The sequence below is a fragment of the Hyaena hyaena genome, unplaced genomic scaffold (genome assembly GCF_003009895.1).
Source record: "Hyaena hyaena isolate Hyena2069 unplaced genomic scaffold, ASM300989v1 scaffold_388, whole genome shotgun sequence".
In the NCBI taxonomy this organism is placed as follows: Eukaryota; Metazoa; Chordata; class Mammalia; order Carnivora; family Hyaenidae; genus Hyaena; species Hyaena hyaena.
This window is the reverse complement of record NW_024081021.1, coordinates 932,487-952,245: the sequence shown is the minus strand read 5'-3', so window position 1 is coordinate 952,245 and position 19,759 is coordinate 932,487. Positions and strand designations below refer to the sequence as shown.

Sequence of the window (19,759 nt, the reverse complement as noted above, 5' to 3'; positions counted from 1 at the left end):
CTTTTTCTAAAACCTTATGTTTTTATGATTTCTTTTATTACTGCATGTTTCAGATTAGAAATTGAACTTAGCTTCAATCTGCTAAAATTATTTAAAGTATAAAGAAGGAAGATACTCTGATAGATATACAGAAAGCTGAAGAGCACATATTTAGCATCTGCTAAAAATGTTAAATTATTACTTCAAAGGCAGCAAAAAAATAAGAAAAATAAATTAAAAACCAACTTTATTGAGACATAATTTACATGCCAAGTGTTCTCCATTAAAATGTACTGAAGAAAAAATTCAGCTCCAAGGACCTGAAGGAAGGGAAGGAAAATTTTTCTTCAAGCCACTTACTGGGTCTGAAAAGTAAACTGACAAAAGACTAACAGGGAAAAAAAACATACAGATTTATATATTCATACAAATTTATTTGATGTCAGGCTTTATATGATACAGGAGCATTGGCATATTGAATATTTTAAGTTGAAGGTCATTGACCTTCCGCTGTTTTCTTAAACTCCTTCAACCCATCTCTCCTTTCAACCTCTTGCCACCCCCAATCCCATCATTTGCTCATGAAGTTGATCTAGATAAAGCAGTGACCCCTTTGCTATCAGGTAATGAAACTGCCACACCGAAGATTGATTATGGCAGCATGAAAAAAATCAGGAACTTAATGCAGTTCTCGTTAGGATTGAAGGGATTCAATGAAGAGAGGGGTATAAAAAGGGAAAATGTAGAGGGATGCCTGAGTGGCTCAGTCAGTTAAGTGTCTGACTCTTGGTTTTGGCTCAGGTCATGATCTCAAGTCCATGAGATCGAGCCCCATATTGGGCTCTGCCCTGACAGCATGGAGTCTGCTTGGGATTCTGTCTCTCTCTGCCCCTTCCCCTGCATGCATTCTCTCTCCCACAAAATAAACATTTAAAAAAAGGGAAATGTGGAAGTGTAGGGTATTTATTATCCAGCTGTCTACTGAACAACTTTGCTTGTTAAGTAAGCACCTCACATTCACTTTCTTCAAAACTCACTATTTTTACTAGCAAAAGTACTCTTTCTGTGCTCACTCTCTCATGAGCAGCCCCCACTATCCATCTTTCTGCTCAGTAGAAACCTGAGTCCTCAACTCTTCTCTCTCATTCTTTATATCACATCCATTTAGTCACCAAGTAAGTCCTTTTCATTCTTGAATAATATCTTTTCACTTCTCAATACTCTGTGAAGGCCATGATCATCTTATCTCTGTTATCCAAGGTCTCCCTTTAGTTTTGCCTTTTCTGTCTCCCTTCCCTACACACTCTGCTCTTGAGGAGGTAACTAAACCAAAGTCATCCTTCTAAATTGCAAATCTTAGCATGTTAGTCACCGGCTTAAAACCCTTAAAACCCTTAATGGCTCCCCATTGCCCCAGGTTAATGTCCAAGTTCCTAATAGAGCCTGAAGTTGACCGATCATCACTTCTCCCCAACCTCCTTTCTTCCCACCTACCAGGCTCTACTCTTCAGCTAGTTTCTCTCCGTCCTGGTCCTAAAAATCTCTCAATCACACATATATTTCATCTGCCTATTTTAAATTCTTTTACCTCTGTTTTCCCATTCTTATTATTTAGTTCTTATAGTCATTTCCTTCTGGAAGCCTTCCTCTTGCTGTGTATTTCCAGAGGGCTATATTTCCTCCATTAACTAGCACTTTGTCATTCATTTCTCTTCTCTTTCCTTTTTTTTTTTTTTTTTTTACAAATAGTTTATTGTCAAATTAGTTTCCACATAACACTCAGTGCTCAATTTTCTCTTCTCTTTCATGCTCTAAGCTAACAGTAGGAACAGATGGGGCTTGCTTCCCATCATAGTTTCATTGTTTATAAATATGGATGGTTAATTAAATATTTGCTAAATTAATTCCACTTGGGACTTGACTGGCTTTGCCTTGTCGATCTGTCCTTTTGAGTTTTTCTCCCACTCAGCTACTATTAATGTTCTAGTTTCTAAAAGTATACAAAAGACATCTACTTAATTATCTCAATAAAATTTGTGACTTTCCTCAAAATATAAAATGTAACATGACTTTTAATTCACTATTAGGAAATAAAAGCAAAATTCTCAAAGATATTTAAGATTTCATTTTTACTTTTTCAAATACTGGCTAATTTTATTAAGATATTGTTTTCTTTTAAATTACTATTAGAGAAGTGGTATACATTTATACTATAAATTTATACTGTTTATTCCATGTATTATATGCAGCTTTGGTAATGATCATCTGCTCATTTGTCTTGGGGGAAAGTGAGGATTTGTTTAGACTGATTAAGTAAAAGATTAAATTTTGTTAATATCATTAACATCAATTACTGGTTGAAATTTTGTGTATTGTAAGAGAGTTATTTGCATATATGAAATCACTAACTTAAAAAATGACTTTGAGGGGAAAGGAAAGAACTGGTTATTAAATATACTTTCTTGGGGCACCTGGGTGACTCTGTCGGTTAAGCATCCAACTTTGGCTCAGGTCATGATCTCATGGTTTGTGAGTTCAAGCCCCACGTCGGGCTCTGTGCTGACAGCTCAGAGCCTGGAGCCTGCTTGGAATTATGTCTCCCTCTCTCTCTGCCCCTGCCCCATTCACACTCTGTCTCTATCTGTCTCTCAAAAACAAATAAATTTTTAAAAATCTGTTAAAAGTTTTAAAAATGTACTTTTTAAAAAGATTTTTAAAATGTTTATTTATTTATTTTTGAGAGAAAGAACAAGCCAGGGAAGAGCAGAGAGAGAGAGGGAGAGAGAGAAATCCCAAGCAGGCTCTACGCTTTCGTCACAGAGCCTGACACAAGGCTCGAACTCCCAAACTATGAGATCATGACCTGAGCTGAAACCAAGGGTCAGACGCTTAACCAACTGAGCCACTCAGGCAATCCTACAATGTACTTTCTGACTTAACAAATAGTATGAGTAACTGAAAGCTTCAGATGATCTCTAAATCTCATTTTAGTTAAGAATTTCATCTTTTTCACCCATAGCTTTTAGCTGTGCTGCTACTATAAAAGAATAGTTGAGGGTCATTGCCTTTCTTGTGCTCAGCCTTTAATGAGATGTTTAACTTAAGGCATAGCAAAGAGCCAGGAGCAGCTGGTTTAATTAGTTGGTTTCTGGAATAATTTGGATAATATTCCATACATTTGTTCACATACATTTGTACATATGGTCAATTTACTATTTGACCATATATTTTCCACTTTGTAATATGTTTTTAGCATCAGAGAGTAGACAAGAAGCCATTCCAAAATCAAAAATGTGGTTCTCAACCTTTGCTTGGGTTTTCCCATTCTGTGATAAACTCTCTGTATACACACAATATTTCAGACAAAGACAAATCTTTATTTTAGGTCCCAAACCTTAGACACTTACATTTTTCTTGATTGTATATTTTGCCGTCCTGTGCACTGCAGTTTACCTGTCTGGATGGGATAGGTCTTATTTGGTGAATAATTTCTAAATAGGCATTTCAAAATTATTTTGGTGTGTTGGTTAGTATATTGAAAAGCCCTTGAACCAAGGGTTGGAAATCCTGGGTCTTGCCTGTGTCTGCCATTGAGTAATGGCAATTCTTTCATTTTAAATAATCTCGTGTTGGAAAAAGTAATTTCTAGAAATAAAAACATGAGTTCAAAGGTTTTTTTTTTTTTTAAACCAAAGGAAATCATTATGTGTTTGTGAATTAGTTGGACTCCTATCAAATGCATCAGGTGTAACACTTTATTTTTTAATATAAACAATCTTCAGTTCTATTTGTCTGCTTTTCCAGTTCACAGCTTCTTGAATTTAAACCCATTTATTTCCCAAGGTTTCCTTTGGAACCGCAGTACCCCACATTGATTACTGCCCCTTCACTTATTTCTCAAGGACCAAAGACAAGTAATCACTGGTGAAAGTGGCTCCTTTCTTTTCAAAATAGAAATTTTACCATCATTATAGAGCAGTGAGTTTTCACTGCGCTTTGGACTATGACTCTGTGGATTATTTTAAATATAATCTCATATACAGAAATTTAATCTCAAGACTTGAGGGGCACCTGGGTGGCTCAGTCAGTTGAGCGTCCAACTTCGGCTCAGGTCATAATCTCCCGGTTCGTGGTTTCAAGCCCCGAATCAGGCTCTGTGCTGACAGCTAGCCCAGAGCCTGGAGCCTGTTTCAGATTCTGTGTCTCCCTCTCTCTCTGACCCTCCCCTGCTCACATTGTCTCTCTCAGAAATAAATAAAACATTAAAAAAATTTTTTTGATAGAAAAATAAAATTAAAGACTTGATAATTTTTAACTATTTAAACAGGACTGTATTTGTAAAATGAAAGTGTTGCTGTTACACAATGTTATTTAATAGGTACCCAGGAAAAGCATGGTATTGAATTCACTTTGGTAAAAAGAGGATGCTGCTTTGTGGAGTCTTATTTACATACTAATAGTCACTGCTTTGTTTCTGTAGCCACAGTAAGCCACTCCCTGTGATGGTAGTTGGCTTCAATTATTCTGCACCAATGCCTAGTTCAAGTCAGCTATGTTAAGCAAAAATGCTTATAAGAAAAGTCCTTTATTACATTGAAATTTATTTTAGATGCTTGACTAATGCTGTGAAGGTAAAAATTACATTTAAAAATTACTTCATGGGAAGTCTGGTGGCTCAGTCAGTTGAGCATCCACCTCTTGGTTTTGGCTCAGGTCATGATCTCAACAATTCATAATCAGATCCCCACATAGGGCTCCATACTGACAGTGTAGAACCTGCTTGGGAATCTCTCTCTCTGCCTCTCTATCTCAAAATAAAGAAATAAACTTAAAATAAAATCTTTGTAAAATTACTTTATTAGTAAAGTTTTATGCGTTTTGACATAGACTTTGAGTTTGTGGTTTTAAAACGTATTAACAATATTTTTGAGATAACTGGTATATTCTATATGTGAAATGCTATTGTTAAATGATAGATAAATGAGCCAGAAACTTGAAGCATTTTGGGAATTGAAAATTAAATGCATGCCTAGATGCATTTGTTACTTTCATAGTTCTTTTTATGTGTGTTACCACTGTATGTTTTGTGTGACTGTAGGTATGTTTGCCTGAATTAATAATATAATAAATATAACTGGATAGAATACGAAGGACTCAATATTCTGTTCCCTGTTACTGCCAACTCTGTAAGACTAAAAACTTGCCATGTGTCGTATTGACTTGAATATCTGAGTGATTAAATTCTGGAACAACTGAGTGAAATAGTTCTCTTTTGTGGTGCTCTCATTACGCCGTGCAGAATCCCGCCCCTGCTTCATGAACATTGCTATCCGTGTGAGATTGCTGGCTTGGAAGTCTAATAAACTTGATAAGGTTAACAGTAACATTTTGTTTGTCTCCCAAAAATTCTGCCATATGAGAGGTGAATAGTTTTAGAATGATAGGGACAGAAGATATTTTGAGAGATTACCCAAAAAGTCCAGCCTTCAGCCTACCAGTAATATCCATTAAGTAAAAACCTAGTAGCTTTCTTTTATGAACACTTGGCCATTAATCTAGCTGGCCATAGTGAAGAGCAATGCTATGAGTAAGTGATATCCGAGTATCTTTTGATAGATATAGATATATGATATGTCTACATGTCTATATCGTCTATCTATCTATATATGTATGTATATTTTAAGTCTTTTATCCTTTGGGGGGAAAACATTTTTTTACTCTTTTTATCTGGGGGATTATCTTGAATAGATTTTTATTTTACTAACACAATTGAGACTGAATATTTTTCTAAAAAGTGTAGATTGTGCTTCTAGTTGAAAGTATGGTGAGTTTTTAATAATGGATCTAAGAAATTTGGATGATAAAAGCTGAGCATTAAATAGACTTTACAATATGGTATTTATAAATTCTGAAATACTTGAGCATTTAAGATCTTTTAAGTAAATTATTTTTATAAAAGTGGTTTAGGGCTTTGAGTAAGAAATATGTTTATTTTTCACAAGTCGTCAGTATGTGTATATAGTTGTTAGCAGTTGAAATGGGAAGGAATATGTTATTGATCTTTAAGGAATATCTTTCAAGAACATAAAATCCTTAAAGTAATGCATAATTACGCTCATTAAAAAGTAAACCTTTACAAGTTACTTTGAATATTTTATGGTTTTATTTCTCCTGTCTTTTCCTTTAAGATAGAGAGTAAATGTTCTTAAATATTGCATGAAAACTATTGATAAATGCTGTTTCCTAACTTTTTCTTTTTGGTAGCCAGAAGCAGGTTTAGAAGTTTACTGAATTCTTGTTACTTATTGTAACTCATACCTCACTCAGTTAACTGCTTGCTTGAATTATAGCCACCTGTTTTATTGGTAATTGGTAGTAATTGATGACTCAATTCTTATTAAACACAGACATTGTCTAGCATATATATTTGCCATCAATAGAAAATGTGCCTGAGTTTCACTAATATGTACATTTCTAGTTTTACTCATAATCTTAATGTGTGAATACTGACGAAATTCTTCATGATACTAACGTTAATTCTATAGAACTAGAAAGAAGACAACTTAAACGTCTACTGTACATTACCATTTATAAGGTGCTTTGGGTTTTTTTTCAAAGTGCTTTGCTTTTTAATAAGAATCCCCTTAAGTAGGCGCCTGGGTGGCTCAGTTAGTTGAGAGTCTAACTCTTGGTTTTGGCTCAGGTCATGATCTGACAGTTTGGTGAGTTCAAGCCCTGCATCAGGCATGCGCTGACAGTGTGGAGCCTGCTTAGGATTCTCTCTCTTCCTCCCCCTCTCCCTCTCCCCTCCCTCCCCCCACTCCTACTATCTCTGTCTCTCTCTCAAAATAAATTATAATAAAAAACCGCATTAAGTAAGGTAGGGCAAGATTTTTATAAAGCCTCATTTGACAGATGGGAAAAGTGAGATTCAGAAGTCAAATAATCTGCCCCCAAGTCACACAGCAGTAGAGTCAAAATTTGGTCCTAGGTTTTGTGTCTCCAGGTTCCTCTTTGCTATATTGCATCCTCCTCTGTGTGTTTATCTTCCCAATCATCCTGTTGCTACAACAGCCGTGTTGGAATCAGAAACCTAAGACCAGATTCCACACTTCAGAAAAATTTCATCTGTGTGCTTGCTGCTGTGCAGCTCCTATGCTGGCTAAGATGATTTATGTCCCTCATTTCTTTGCAGTAATATTCACCTGAGAAACTGCATATTATTGCCTGTCACAAGGGGTGACATCTCTTAACATTGCTTCTACAGGTTGTTGTTTTTTTTTAATGTGGAAAACTTGGTTGCATGTTGACATAGAAAGTAATATAAAGAAGAAAAAGCTTTTTTAAAAGAATATATTTTATGACACATTTGAAAACTGCACTGTGGTAGAAAGAGTGGAATCAGTGTTATCTTTATTCTTTTTGTCCCAAACTGTCCTACTGGTTCAGATTTGTCATTTTGACCTTGCAGCAGTTAGAAGAAAAGAGTGAAGATCAAGAAGACAAGGAATGTTTGAAACAAGCAATAACAGCTTTGCTTAATGTGCAGAGTGGTATGGAAAAAATATGTTCTAAAAGTCTTGCAAAACGAAGACTGAGGTGAATATTTTTACTTTTTTTATAATCCTCCTTTTCACCCTGAATATTTTGGTGTAGATTCAGGGATCTCAGTTCCCTCGTCAAGTAAACAATGAAGAAAATAGTTTTAGTGACAAGCTTGGTCTTTCAGAGGAAGTGACATCAAAGCCGAGAGAATTTGTTATTGTTTGAAAAACCTTTCATATTTGTGCATTTTCCTTGCATACTCCCAGACAAGACCTCCTGGGAGCCAACTGGTAAGCTAAAGGAGAGAGAGAGAGAAAAAAATGTCTTGTGTAGATTTATGTCAACATCACTGTTTTGTCAGAGTAAAATTTGTAGTGTCCTTTATTTTAGGGGTTATGTAACTTGAGGTATTAATTCAGATACATTGCTTCCAGTTTCTTCATTATAATCTGTGCATGATTTTTAGCTTTAAGTCTTATCCACTTAAACATTTTAAAATAATTTTTTAAGTCTCTTATTCTTTTCACTATATGGGGCTACCTTTTAATATTTGTCATTCTAAACAGTAGCCAAGGTAGAAGTAGTCATTCCTTAGCTTGATTTATAGAGTAGAATTTTGTCAGTAGTCACTAAAAAAAGTCTCTATTGTGTTGCTTTGGTTTCTAAAATGGTATAGTCTTGTAACACTAATATATTTGGAGAATTAGTGAAAACCTTCTCAGTGCAACTTTTGAAAATATACTCTTATTCTCTCCTTTCTTTACATGGAATCCTAGGTTGCCTGTTATCTGTGTACTAATAATATTTTTTCCTTTATCCCAGTGAATCTGCATGTCGGTTTTATAGTCAGCAAATGAAGGGGAAACAACTAGCAATCAAGAAAATGAACGAGATTCAAAAGAATATTGATGGTTGGGAGGGAAAAGACATTGGACAGTGTTGCAATGAATTTATAATGGAAGGAACTCTTACACGTGTAGGAGCCAAGCACGAGAGACACATATTTCTCTTTGATGGCTTAATGATTTGCTGTAAATCAAATCATGGGCAGCCAAGACTTCCTGGTGCTAGCAATGCAGAGTATCGTCTTAAAGAAAAGTTTTTCATGAGAAAGGTACAAATTAATGACAAAGATGACACCAGTGAGTACAAGCATGCTTTTGAAATAATTTTAAAAGATGAAAACAGTGTCATATTTTCTGCCAAGTCAGCTGAAGAGAAAAACAATTGGATGGCAGCACTGATATCTCTCCAGTACCGGAGCACACTGGAAAGGATGCTTGACGTGACGATGCTACAGGAAGAGAAGGAGGAGCAGATGAGGCTCCCGAGTGCTGATGTTTATCGATTTGCAGAGCCTGACTCTGAAGAGAATATAATATTTGAAGAAAACATGCAGCCCAAGGCTGGAATTCCAATTATCAAAGCAGGAACTGTTATTAAACTTATTGAGAGGCTCACATACCATATGTACGCAGGTAAGAAATAGAACTTAGTTGCCTGTCACTTGTATTTCCCTGCTTCCAGCTGATACTCTTTGCTGCATGGGGTCATCGTGCCGAAAACAGAAAGCAAACTAACAACAAAGGTTGATCTCTGCATTATCCAAGTTCATTTTCCTTTGCCTAAAAATGCTGCCGTTTATACGTTGTCTACCAGATTTACATCATATTTTGTAACTTTATAACCACAATTACAAAATTACAAATGAGAAAATAAAATCACTTGGCTAAAGTTTCCCAATGAGTGGCAGAAACAAGACTAAAAGTAGTGAGAAATCATCATCATTAGGGTCTAAACTTTGGTACATAACCTTTACCACTTGTTTTTTTCTTTCATCTGTTTCCATTACTGAGATTATAAAGTCAGTAAAAATTTTATACATATTCATCACCAAAACTGTGCTGGTAGTACAGATATACACAGCATTGGTATTTCTTAATTTCCATTCCTAAGACTTAATTAAATTTAGCAATCCTGAAAGTCATTTAAGTTTTCAGTAATTTTTTCATTTTATAACCGATGTTATTTAAAAAAGAAATCATCTTACTGGGACAATTTTTAAAGACGAACATGTCCAAACTACCTAGGACGATTGGTAGAGGCTGAATGAAATATAATGTTTGAGAGTCAAGGAACAAATATAATGATTCTTTTTTTTTCTTTCAAGTAATGTTGTTTCTTCTAATAAAGTAACCAGTGATAATCCAATATTGTTCAACCTTCAGTAGAAAGCTTGGTAATTGTAAAATACTGTAGCATATGGTATAGTGGGAAGAGCACGAAATCTGGATTTATATCGTCACTCTATCACAGCTCTTTACCATCCCAGAACCTGAGTTCGCCTCCAAAGTCATTCCCAACAGTCACCTTTGAATGTTGTTGGAAAGAATAAATGAACTGCTAGAGGTGAAAGTTCTTTGTAAATATAAATGTATACTTACTTTCAAAGAATGTTTTTATTACAAAGACCTATAAACTGAAATGTAACTCTTACAACATAAATGTTATTCTTAAATAGTTGAATGAGAAAATTAACCTCTATCCCTATACTTCTTGCTTAAATATTTTCCTGTCTCAAGGAGATTTGTGTTTCTGAGGGAGATGTTTTTCTGGTTTTTGGTTTCATTGTTGTTGTTTTTCATTTTTTAAAGTCCTACAAATGGGTTCTCCGTTCTCTCTGGAAACTGTCCTGGCACCACTTAAAGTTTTAAAGATGCCCATTAACTAATCCACTCTAATAAAGATGAATAGCATTCAATAATGTTAATCTTTTCAGTTTATTAAATGTCCACTCGGAACTACTTAAATGGCCTGGCAACTATCAGGGCCACCTTGCAGAAAAGTAAACTTAAATCAGAATATTTTTATCGGTGATATCAAAGCACTTTTGTGAACATAATGTTTCATTATGTCCACATATCTCTGGGATAAATAAGCCAGAGTTTTGTTTCCTTTGTCATTTCTATTTGGCCTCTAATTGGTAATTCTCTTGCTAGCCTTTTCCATAGTAAGATATTAGTGATTTCCATTTGGCTTCTCCAACGGATTCCGTTCAGTAGTGGCAGCAGTAGCTGAAACACGTTGAAGATGGCGAAGGAAGACGAGTCTGGGATTCTAATTTTACTATTGATTCTTCACCTAGAAACTAATGCAGTCCGTGCATTCATTTTACTGACTCAAAAAAAAAAAAAAAAAAAAGCACAAGAAAGCTTAATAAATTACCTAGGATTTACATGAAAAAGAAATAGATTATTCTGGCATCTTTTTTACAAAAAGATGAAAGGTGCAAACTTTCAGTAATTAATATGAGCAACTTATTTCATGATTTTCAACCTCTGTATACTCTTTAAGACCTAGAATACAACTACAAAAATATTTCATTAAATTACTCATAATTTGTGGTTGCAAAACACTTCTTTGCTTTTTACAAACTCCTCTTTTTGCCACATTATTCTGATTCTTAAGTGCCTTGGAAGATTATTGATTTCTTTAACATAAGTATTCTAAACTGCCATTTTATTTTAAATACCTTTGTTTTGAGCTCTTTGTAACTGTTTACAGAAAAACTAATCCTTAGATTTCTATCTATGTAGGACCCAAGTTTTAAAGGTTTTTTTTTTCCCTTGTAGAACAGTGTAAGTGGAAAGTGCTAAAGAAGACGTACCTAGTGTTCACTGTCACGTCAGTGGGATCTGAGTTGGAAAACATTTTCAAGTTCCAAATTTTTTTATGTAATTGTTTCTGTAAAACTAGATTGTTAATGATAAAAATTGTTTTTAGACTGCTTCCTGCATTTCACAGAACTAACAGGATTATTAGTAAGCAGTTGCAGAAGTACAATGAAATATTTTCTGGGGAACTGTGTGCCTTTTACTTATTTTTTGAATGAGGATACTTCAAAACATGAAGGAGCATAGCTGCTGGTTTCTCTGCAGTCTTGGCTGTTTTTTCTCCTTCACGTTACAACATTAGCCAAGTCTGCAGACATAGTGCTTTTGCCACAGTCTCTTACTAGTTATTTTAGGTAGTTGCTCTCATTTACATTAATTTTTAGCTTTTGAGTAGAATAGCATTTTTAAATGTTTTACTTCTAGCTAATAAAAAACACTGACATTTCAAGATTTATAGAGCTTTGCAGAGTTCAGTGTATTCACATTTAAATTGACAAGACTGTTTTTTTAAAAAAAGTCAAAATTTTGAAACAATTCCTTTCATTAACATCTTGAGGAATAAAATGCCAGTGTTAGTTCTAGAAGTGGTGGGGCTGAGGTTTTTTTGGGTTTGTTTTTTTTTTTTTGACATTTTTCTTTTCTATCTTCTTTTGAGGCTTAATTCAATATTTTAACATATGTCATTAAGGCACGTTACCGATGTAACTGGAACCCAAAGGCAGTTCTCATGAGCTGTGATTTACAGTACACACAGCTTAGTATTAATTCCTAGCTTATTTGGGCTCTTCTGTATGGGGTTTCACTGGACATTGTTACTGGCAATATGGAATGTGTTTTTAATAGACCATCTATGAACTCCTAAAACATGAAAGCGGTTATTTTTTAAGTTCTTTTCCAGCTCAAATGTACTTTGAGTCCTCACTTCCATAACAGATCAAGTTACCATTTGTTTTTAGAATTATTCGTCTGCTCTTTTTGGTTTGTTTGTCTCAGTCGGTTGGATAGATATGTTTATTGGAGGACATACAAGGCAAGCTGGGCTGAAACAAAGGCTGAAATTTAACTTGCACATTTTTATTATATTGTACAGAATTATAAGACAATGGTTATAATTAAGAAAACTTAATATCAAAAAAGCATCATTTACACACATTTTTTTTTACGTTATGGGTTGGTCAGAAACTGTAAAAAAAAAAAAAAAAAAAAAAAAAACCAAACTGGCTTAACCTTACTTAATTCAGACTTTACTGTGGCTTCAACCAACCTGATCCCTCAAGCGCTTTTAATAATAATTTTCAAACAGCGCTGTAAACTTGCGGTGTTAAACCAGATTGCCAATCCCCCAATTTAGAGACAAAAACCCAAGGCTGCTGAAAGTTATGATTTGCCAGAAATCATATCACCAATTAATTGTAGGGTGAGGACTAAAACTTGGGTTTCTTGACAGACTGTACTCTCCACCATGTTACAGTGACTTCTACAAGGCAAATTTTTCTTCACTATTAAAATATAACATAATCTTTATTATGTATATCAAATAATAAAAATAAAAAGAATTTCTTGCTTGCTTTGAATTTCCAGAATATAAATGGCTTGTTCATCATTGGGGCAGCACAGCTTTACTTTGAGGACTTAAGCGGAGTAATTTTTTTCTCTTATTGAAATAGGTAAAAAAACTCTGACTACAGATAATGCATTTTAATTTTAATGCATAGACTCTAGTATATAGATATTGGACATCATAATTTTAGTTGTTAGCAAAACCCAGTCATTAGTCTACTGGTGTTGGGTGCTCTGTAAAGGAAGGTTTTCTGGGAGAAAAACTTAATTTAGGTAAATTAGAAAATAATTAACTGTTGCTTAAAAGATTACAGCACGGTCTTATGTGAAATCTGATTTATACTTGTCTCTCAGATGCATGGTTTCTGGACATCAAGAAAGTCACTAACTACATCAGCACTTTGGAATCCATTTCCAGTGCTGTGGGGCGTGGGGGCATTGTCTAGTTAGAGCATTCTGAATCTGGCAAGAATATGAAGAGACGTCCTTCCTTACCCACCTTAAGAAAGCACAGAAGAGGAGATGAAAGGAGGACTTTTACTCCTGTTTCTAAAGTACAAATTAATTATTGAGACTTTAAACAGCAGGAGTAAAGAGATGTTTGGTAATGGTGTGTCTGGTTTGATAGTCTCAGTTTAGAGAAATGAGGTGACCTTGAAGTAGGGAAAATTTAGAACTGACATTATATGGAAAGAAAAGCTTTTCATCTTGAAGTGTGGGAAAAAGGTGTTTCCCATGCACAGCGAACTTCTCTTTTCTAGAAAGTGGTATTGAGAAAAACTTAAGCCTGTTGCTATTTTTCTTTAAAGTATTTAGTGGGATTTTATGCCTTTATAGAAAATCCTCAAAAACCTAAATTAGATTTCTTTTGCATTTGCAGCCTATATAAGTTCAGTTTGGGTGCCTTAACTTTTAAAAAAATCTTTTGAACAATTTTTGATCTATAGGGCAGTGCTGTTCTATTTTTAAACTCTCTGGTAACTTTTTTTTTAAGCGTTTGTGCGTCAGCATAGCGTCTGTTTCCTTTTTTAAGGAATTCAGGAGTGATTGTTTATAAATCCTTTTTGAGCAGCTTATTGTTTCTTGTGGCTTTTTAAATGGCTGTATTAGAGGGAGAATTATCACATGAGCAGACATCCTGATTAACAGTGCTTCACTGTGGTGGGGGGGAGGGGCATTCTTTACATAAATAACTCCATATAACAAACATTTCGTAAATTTCATTGGCCCTACAAAATAAATCGTCAAGTGTCCATCAAATAGGTACTTAAAAAAAAAGGACTGGATTGCCATCTCAACTTTAGTATGCTATATTCTGAACATTAGTGTAGGTATATTCTGAGCTCCTAAGAATTTGATGCATTGTGCAATAAAGTATTTATCAAATGATAGTTTTCGAGTTAGGGTGACAAGGCAGCTAGAAGGGCAGCAGAAAAGAGTCCCTGCCGCTCACGTTTGAAGCAGCCTGGATCTAGCCCAGGATCTGACTGGTGCAGCTGGCGGGTGTCTGCATGGAGAGCTGCATCGAGGGAAGGAAGCAGACCCACTAGTGAGCCTGGTGGGAATCTTAACGCAGGGATTGGAGGATCTAGTAGAAGACAGTGTTATGTAAAATGATTAAAGAAGAACCACAAGGACGTTTGTATCGTTGCTCGTACTGAAATCCATTTGGGGTTATGTTTGAGGAAGAGGCTTCTGGAATTGACATCCACAATCAAGCGATAAACAGAGAAAGAGACTATCACAATAGCCAATTTTCACGTTCTCCACAGATATTTCCACCTCTCCTTTAAAACCAAAGCAGCCTGGCTTTTGTATTTTTGTGTGTTTGCCTTCCAGCTGTCTCTGAAACACCACTTTATAATACAGGTGGGCAGCTGCTGCTCCACAGCCAACAGAGCCAGCGTAAGACTTGGCTTTGACCGTTGCCTGTGCTCTGTTCTCTCACAAAAGCACCTAGCCTGTCCTTATTGAGGAGTATTTTTAAGACACTGAATTATCTTAGTCCTTTACATCATCTGTAAGATAACGGTTTCCAGGGGTTAGTGTGACATGGTACATGTTAGAATCACCTAAGTGGGGAAATTGATAGAGGTAAAAATAGCTTCTGGACTATCTAGCCTTTGTTTGTGTACAGTTTCAAATACAGATATTATGTCCTCTCAATATAAGTTTTTGATTCATGAGCAGTTTTGCACTGCTTCAGACTAAAAACAGTGTCTAAAGTATACAAGCCTGGGAATACATGTAGCCTTTAAGTACTTTTTTCAAAGTACTTAAACTTTTTGCCAAATTTTCTTGGTTTAGTTTTAGCTTCTGCTGTTTTTTTGTTTTTGTTTTGTTTTGGCAAGACTGCTTTTACTTCTAAGCAAAACAACTGAAACTTGGGTCACATTAGAATTTAGCACAACAGTGACGATTGTGGGAGTGTTTTCTCACAGAAAAGAAACTCCTTTTCTGAAGACAGAGTACAGGAAGCTACAGCTGCTCCTTCCGAAAATCTGGAAGAAGGCGTAACAAGAATTACAGAATCACAATTAGACTGCTCATTTTTCAATGATTTTTTTCCGGTGCCTTAAACCAATATTAGCAGAGTACAGCTATATTCTAAATTATTTATGTAAGTTTTCTATAATGACTACATAACTCATGGAACCGTTCTTTATATTTTTACATCACAGCTGTAGAAACCTTAAAGGATCCTTTAATCCAGTGAGGTTACGTGTGACAGTAGAAAAAGGCATAAAATTAGAAACTGCACAATCTACACTCCGGTTCCATCTCTGCCACTCAGCTGGGTGACCTTGGATAAGTCTTAGCTACTTCTCTCCTGTGTAGAAAGGGAAAACAACAGCCTTGCGCAGAAGTCCTAGGGAATAAATTACGTGAATGAATGCTCTTTGCGAACGTTACATAACAGATGTCAGGAATTGATTGGATCCCCGTGTGACTGATGTGGCACCAGTATCACGACGTTCCCAGCATTGTCATCAGTTACTGGAGTGCTGAAATGACCGGAAGTGTTGGTTGAAGATGAGAAGACAATTTTAAAGTAGTTTGCCTTTTAAAATGGGAAATTTTCTTAAACAATTCATCCAGAACTTGCTTTTGTTCTGGTTTTCAACCTAAAACTACCTTTGGTATCCCACAACTTTTTAACCTAACTCAAGTGGCATCTGTGAAGAAATGGATCTGATACTAATTTTAGACTTTTAGACGGAGATAAAGTGTTTTAAAAATATGTTTTAAAAAGGAGGAGTCAGCCTAAATTTAGAACACAGCCCAGGGATTCTAGGAACACTCTGCACCATGTGTCTGGGCTCGCTCTTCATTAGTGACAGCTCAGCATTTCTAGAGGGGCCATTGCTTTGGATTCCTAAGCAGAGGATGTTTTGAGTAGCCTCACCTTACAAATAGATTTGCAGAACAGGAAGTAGATTCTTGAAAGGGAGAATTGTGATGAAACCGATATAAATCTCTGTTCTAAAATCTTGTACAGCCTTCTGTTTTAAAATCTTTTCTTCTGGATGAGACATTAGTCTTTAACGTTTGAGGAACTCTGTAACTGAAGACAAACAATAAGATACCAACAGAGAGGAAATTACTAAAGGATTGTATATATTTAAATTTTATCAGTAACCCACTGTAGGCTTGGAAGGCAAAGGAGAAGGGGGCCATTGAAAACCAGCATGTTTTTATTCTGTACATTTTCTTTAATTCATAAAAGCATTATAAATTCAAGGTTGTCTGATATTTAATCAGTTCATTATCCTGATGACCACATTTTCCAATAGATTAGAAATAGGTTTCTATTTTATGATAAATCCATTCATTTACCTTGGTGGGGGAGTTAATATATTATTATTATTTTATATTAAGGCTAAATTTAGAGTGGTTCTTAATCAGACAGAATCAGCCTATGTAGAAATTTTCCAAACAAATGAACTCTGATTCTTTGTAAATCCTATGTGAATAATAGATATCGTACTTAGAAAGGATCCACAAAGGTATTTGCTCTTCTCAGTGAAATTTGTCATTGGAGCTTACCTCTCCATAATGTAAAAAAAGGATGTTCCCAATAGAAAAGTTAATGAATTTTCCCCTCCCTCTTTTTAAAGACTTACAACTAAATGTGGACCTTGATGAAATTTGGGTTATAGAAGTGCATAATTTTCTTTTTCCACTGTGGGAAGATGTCTCTCCCCCTCTTTATGCAGAAGATGACAGACCAGGTCTCTTGTGCTGATGACAGCAGCCTTTCTCCACAACTTGGGAGAATACAGTCAAGGGGAGCCTGGCCTGGGCCAGGCCTGGGGAAGTGATGACAGTCAGCCAGCCTCCTGATTTACTTCTTGCAGATGTGAATGAAAAGTAGGTCCTCTCTTCGAAGGGGCTGCACACTCCTGCTCTTACGATTGAACTCTTATTGTGACTACTTGAAATAAAAGGAATTAAGTTGTGAATAGAGCCAAATCAACATTCTTACACACTTACTAGTTTTAATAACTTACAGGTATGTGTAAGCTTCTTTCAGCAGCTTTAATTAAGACCTCTAGCAAATAAAATCATTTAGAAACTGTGTTTAACTTAACCCACATTATAATATCCAGTTTCTAGTTGTATGCTCTGTTAACATGATTGAAAGAAATCTAGATAACCAATCCTAGATAGACTACTCTGGATGTCAGAAGAAGTACTGGGTTCTTGCTGTGGCCTTTCTCTGCATGAGAGAGAGAAACCAACCACAGATGCTGGGAGATCCAGGTAGCAGGCGGGAGCTTGTTTACATGCTCTTTGCCTTTCTGCCCTTTGCCTTCCTGCAGCTGATGAGGAGGTTAAGTTCAGCTGGTCAGAGTATACAGAGGCCAAGAAATAAGTGGTTGTAAACTCCTAGTATCAATGGTTTTGCCACTGATTTAGGAAGTGCTCAAGCTAGCATTTTGTTATGAAGTCCAAAGCATTCTGTGTGGTCAAAACATTCGGGAATTTCAAAACAGACTGTTCTCATCTCTTTTGAAAATGTTAATAATAGCTTTAATCATTCTGAATCACAGGTTTTAATAAGATATTTTTCCTTTTTCTTCTTAGATCCCAATTTTGTTCGGACATTTCTTACAACATACAGATCCTTTTGTAAACCTCAAGAACTACTGAGTCTTATAATAGAAAGGTCTGTTAATGTGAAATGTGTAAATTCTTTTTTTAAAAAAAGAGATTGAGCTAAGATCCTACATGTTTCTCAGAAATAAATTGTATGAACTTTACATTGTAGTCCAGATCTCTTAGATGACCATTTATTTTATCATAATCTTTTAGTTTTGATTATTAAAGTATAAAAATAAGCATTGTTTTTTACATGGTTAACTCAGTTTGTGAAAGTTCATATTTATGGAATGAGACAAGTTAAAGAACTAAATAAAAATGTGTGTTTTAGACTCTGGAAATTTAAATTTTGATGATTTAAATGTTCTAAACAGAATTTTTCAAATATACCACATGTTGAATACAATGGAGCTTATCAGTGAACAAATACTATAATCAAGAAAAGTGTTTCAGCCACCCAAAGAGCAATCTACTTTTTAAGGAGTGACCCTTAAGGGTAAAGTTTTATGTTAGCTGATTGAGTGACTACACGGTCAAAAGTAAAGATCAGTCCCAAAAGTTTATAACCACATTTATTTTTTAGACTTTGCATGTGTTCTTTATTCTTAGCTGTTTCTGGTTTTTTTATATTGGCAAGTATTAATTTTTTTTAATTAATATAAGATCAGGAGAAGTCTTTACTTGTTTTCACTGATATATACATATGTCTTTAGTAATTTTTTACAGCGCTCTCTTGATTGTGCTGACTAGTGAAAAGGTTTGTAGTTTTCTATTTGAATAATTTGATATTATTAGTATTCTCATTAGCTTATTCTCTTTTGTGTTAGGTTTGAAATTCCAGAGCCTGAGCCAACAGAAGCTGATCGCATAGCTATAGAGAATGGAGATCAACCCTTGAGTGCGGAACTAAAAAGGTTTAGAAAAGAATATATACAGCCTGTACAACTGCGGTAAGCAGTAATTAAATAACTGAAGGAATTAAGTCTTACTAAACTTTGGTCTCAGAACTGACATAGATAAGGATCTTTCCCAAGCAAGAAGGAGTTAACGAGTAAAATGAGTGAAATAAAAAGCAATTATCAGAAATTATTATATAGGTCTTAATTAACATAGAATTTTAAAGTGGTAAGCCACTTATAAAATTATTTAATTTGGTAAGAATTACTCTGTTTTAATTTATATGATTCATTGTGTTAAACATTCATATCTGAGTTCCCATGTAATTCAGTTATTCTTCTGTGTTAATGCCATAGAGTATTAAATGTATGTCGGCATTGGGTAGAGCACCATTTCTATGATTTTGAAAGAGACGCAGATCTTTTGCAGCGAATGGAAGAATTTATTGGAACAGTAAGAGGTATGGCTTTTTATAAGTGGCTAGTTTTATTTGTAATAAAAGTATCAATATGGTGACTATCAATTGATGTCATTGTTGTTCAGTGTTGTTAAGAGTTGTTTATATTTATAAGTGGCAGCATAACCATTTGAAAATTAAAAATTTTCATCAAACAACATTTTGACCTCCAGATTGCTCAGTCATAACCCTGTTGACCCAGTGTATTTTCATTTAGTGAGTCTACTTACTGGATCATTTTGGAATTGGGTAGAAAAAAATCTCAGTTTATGCTTGCTTTCCTCTTATCTGAAGGTGTGTGTACCAGAGGACAGTTAGGAACCAGTGTGCCATTGTAGCACCACTGATGGAGACTGACTGGGCCCCGATGAGGCGGGCAGTGCATGCATCAGAGAGGCAGCAGAGCAGATTGAGCCGAGAGCCAAGAAACAGGAGTTCTGTTCTGAACACTGCCACTCACCCGATACAGGACTTTAGGCCAAACCACTTTGATTCCTTAGACTTGGGTTTCCTCATCAGTAACATAAGGAGTAAGGCTTGATGT

General features: G+C 35.3%; 1 protein-coding gene across 3 annotated transcripts in view; it reads left to right on the top strand.

The window, feature by feature from the left end:
- SOS1 (SOS Ras/Rac guanine nucleotide exchange factor 1) overlaps positions 1-19,759 on the top strand; it is a 139,360-nt gene that overhangs the window by 88,118 nt on the left and 31,483 nt on the right. For all 3 annotated transcript variants that reach the window (XM_039251254.1, XM_039251253.1, XM_039251255.1), the window contains 5 exons: positions 7,451-7,578; positions 8,347-9,002; positions 17,847-17,928; positions 18,689-18,811; positions 19,115-19,218. In XM_039251254.1, the coding sequence (XP_039107185.1) occupies positions 7,451-7,578; positions 8,347-9,002; positions 17,847-17,928; positions 18,689-18,811; positions 19,115-19,218 (1,093 nt within the window). The remainder of the gene's footprint in view (positions 1-7,450; positions 7,579-8,346; positions 9,003-17,846; positions 17,929-18,688; positions 18,812-19,114; positions 19,219-19,759) is intronic.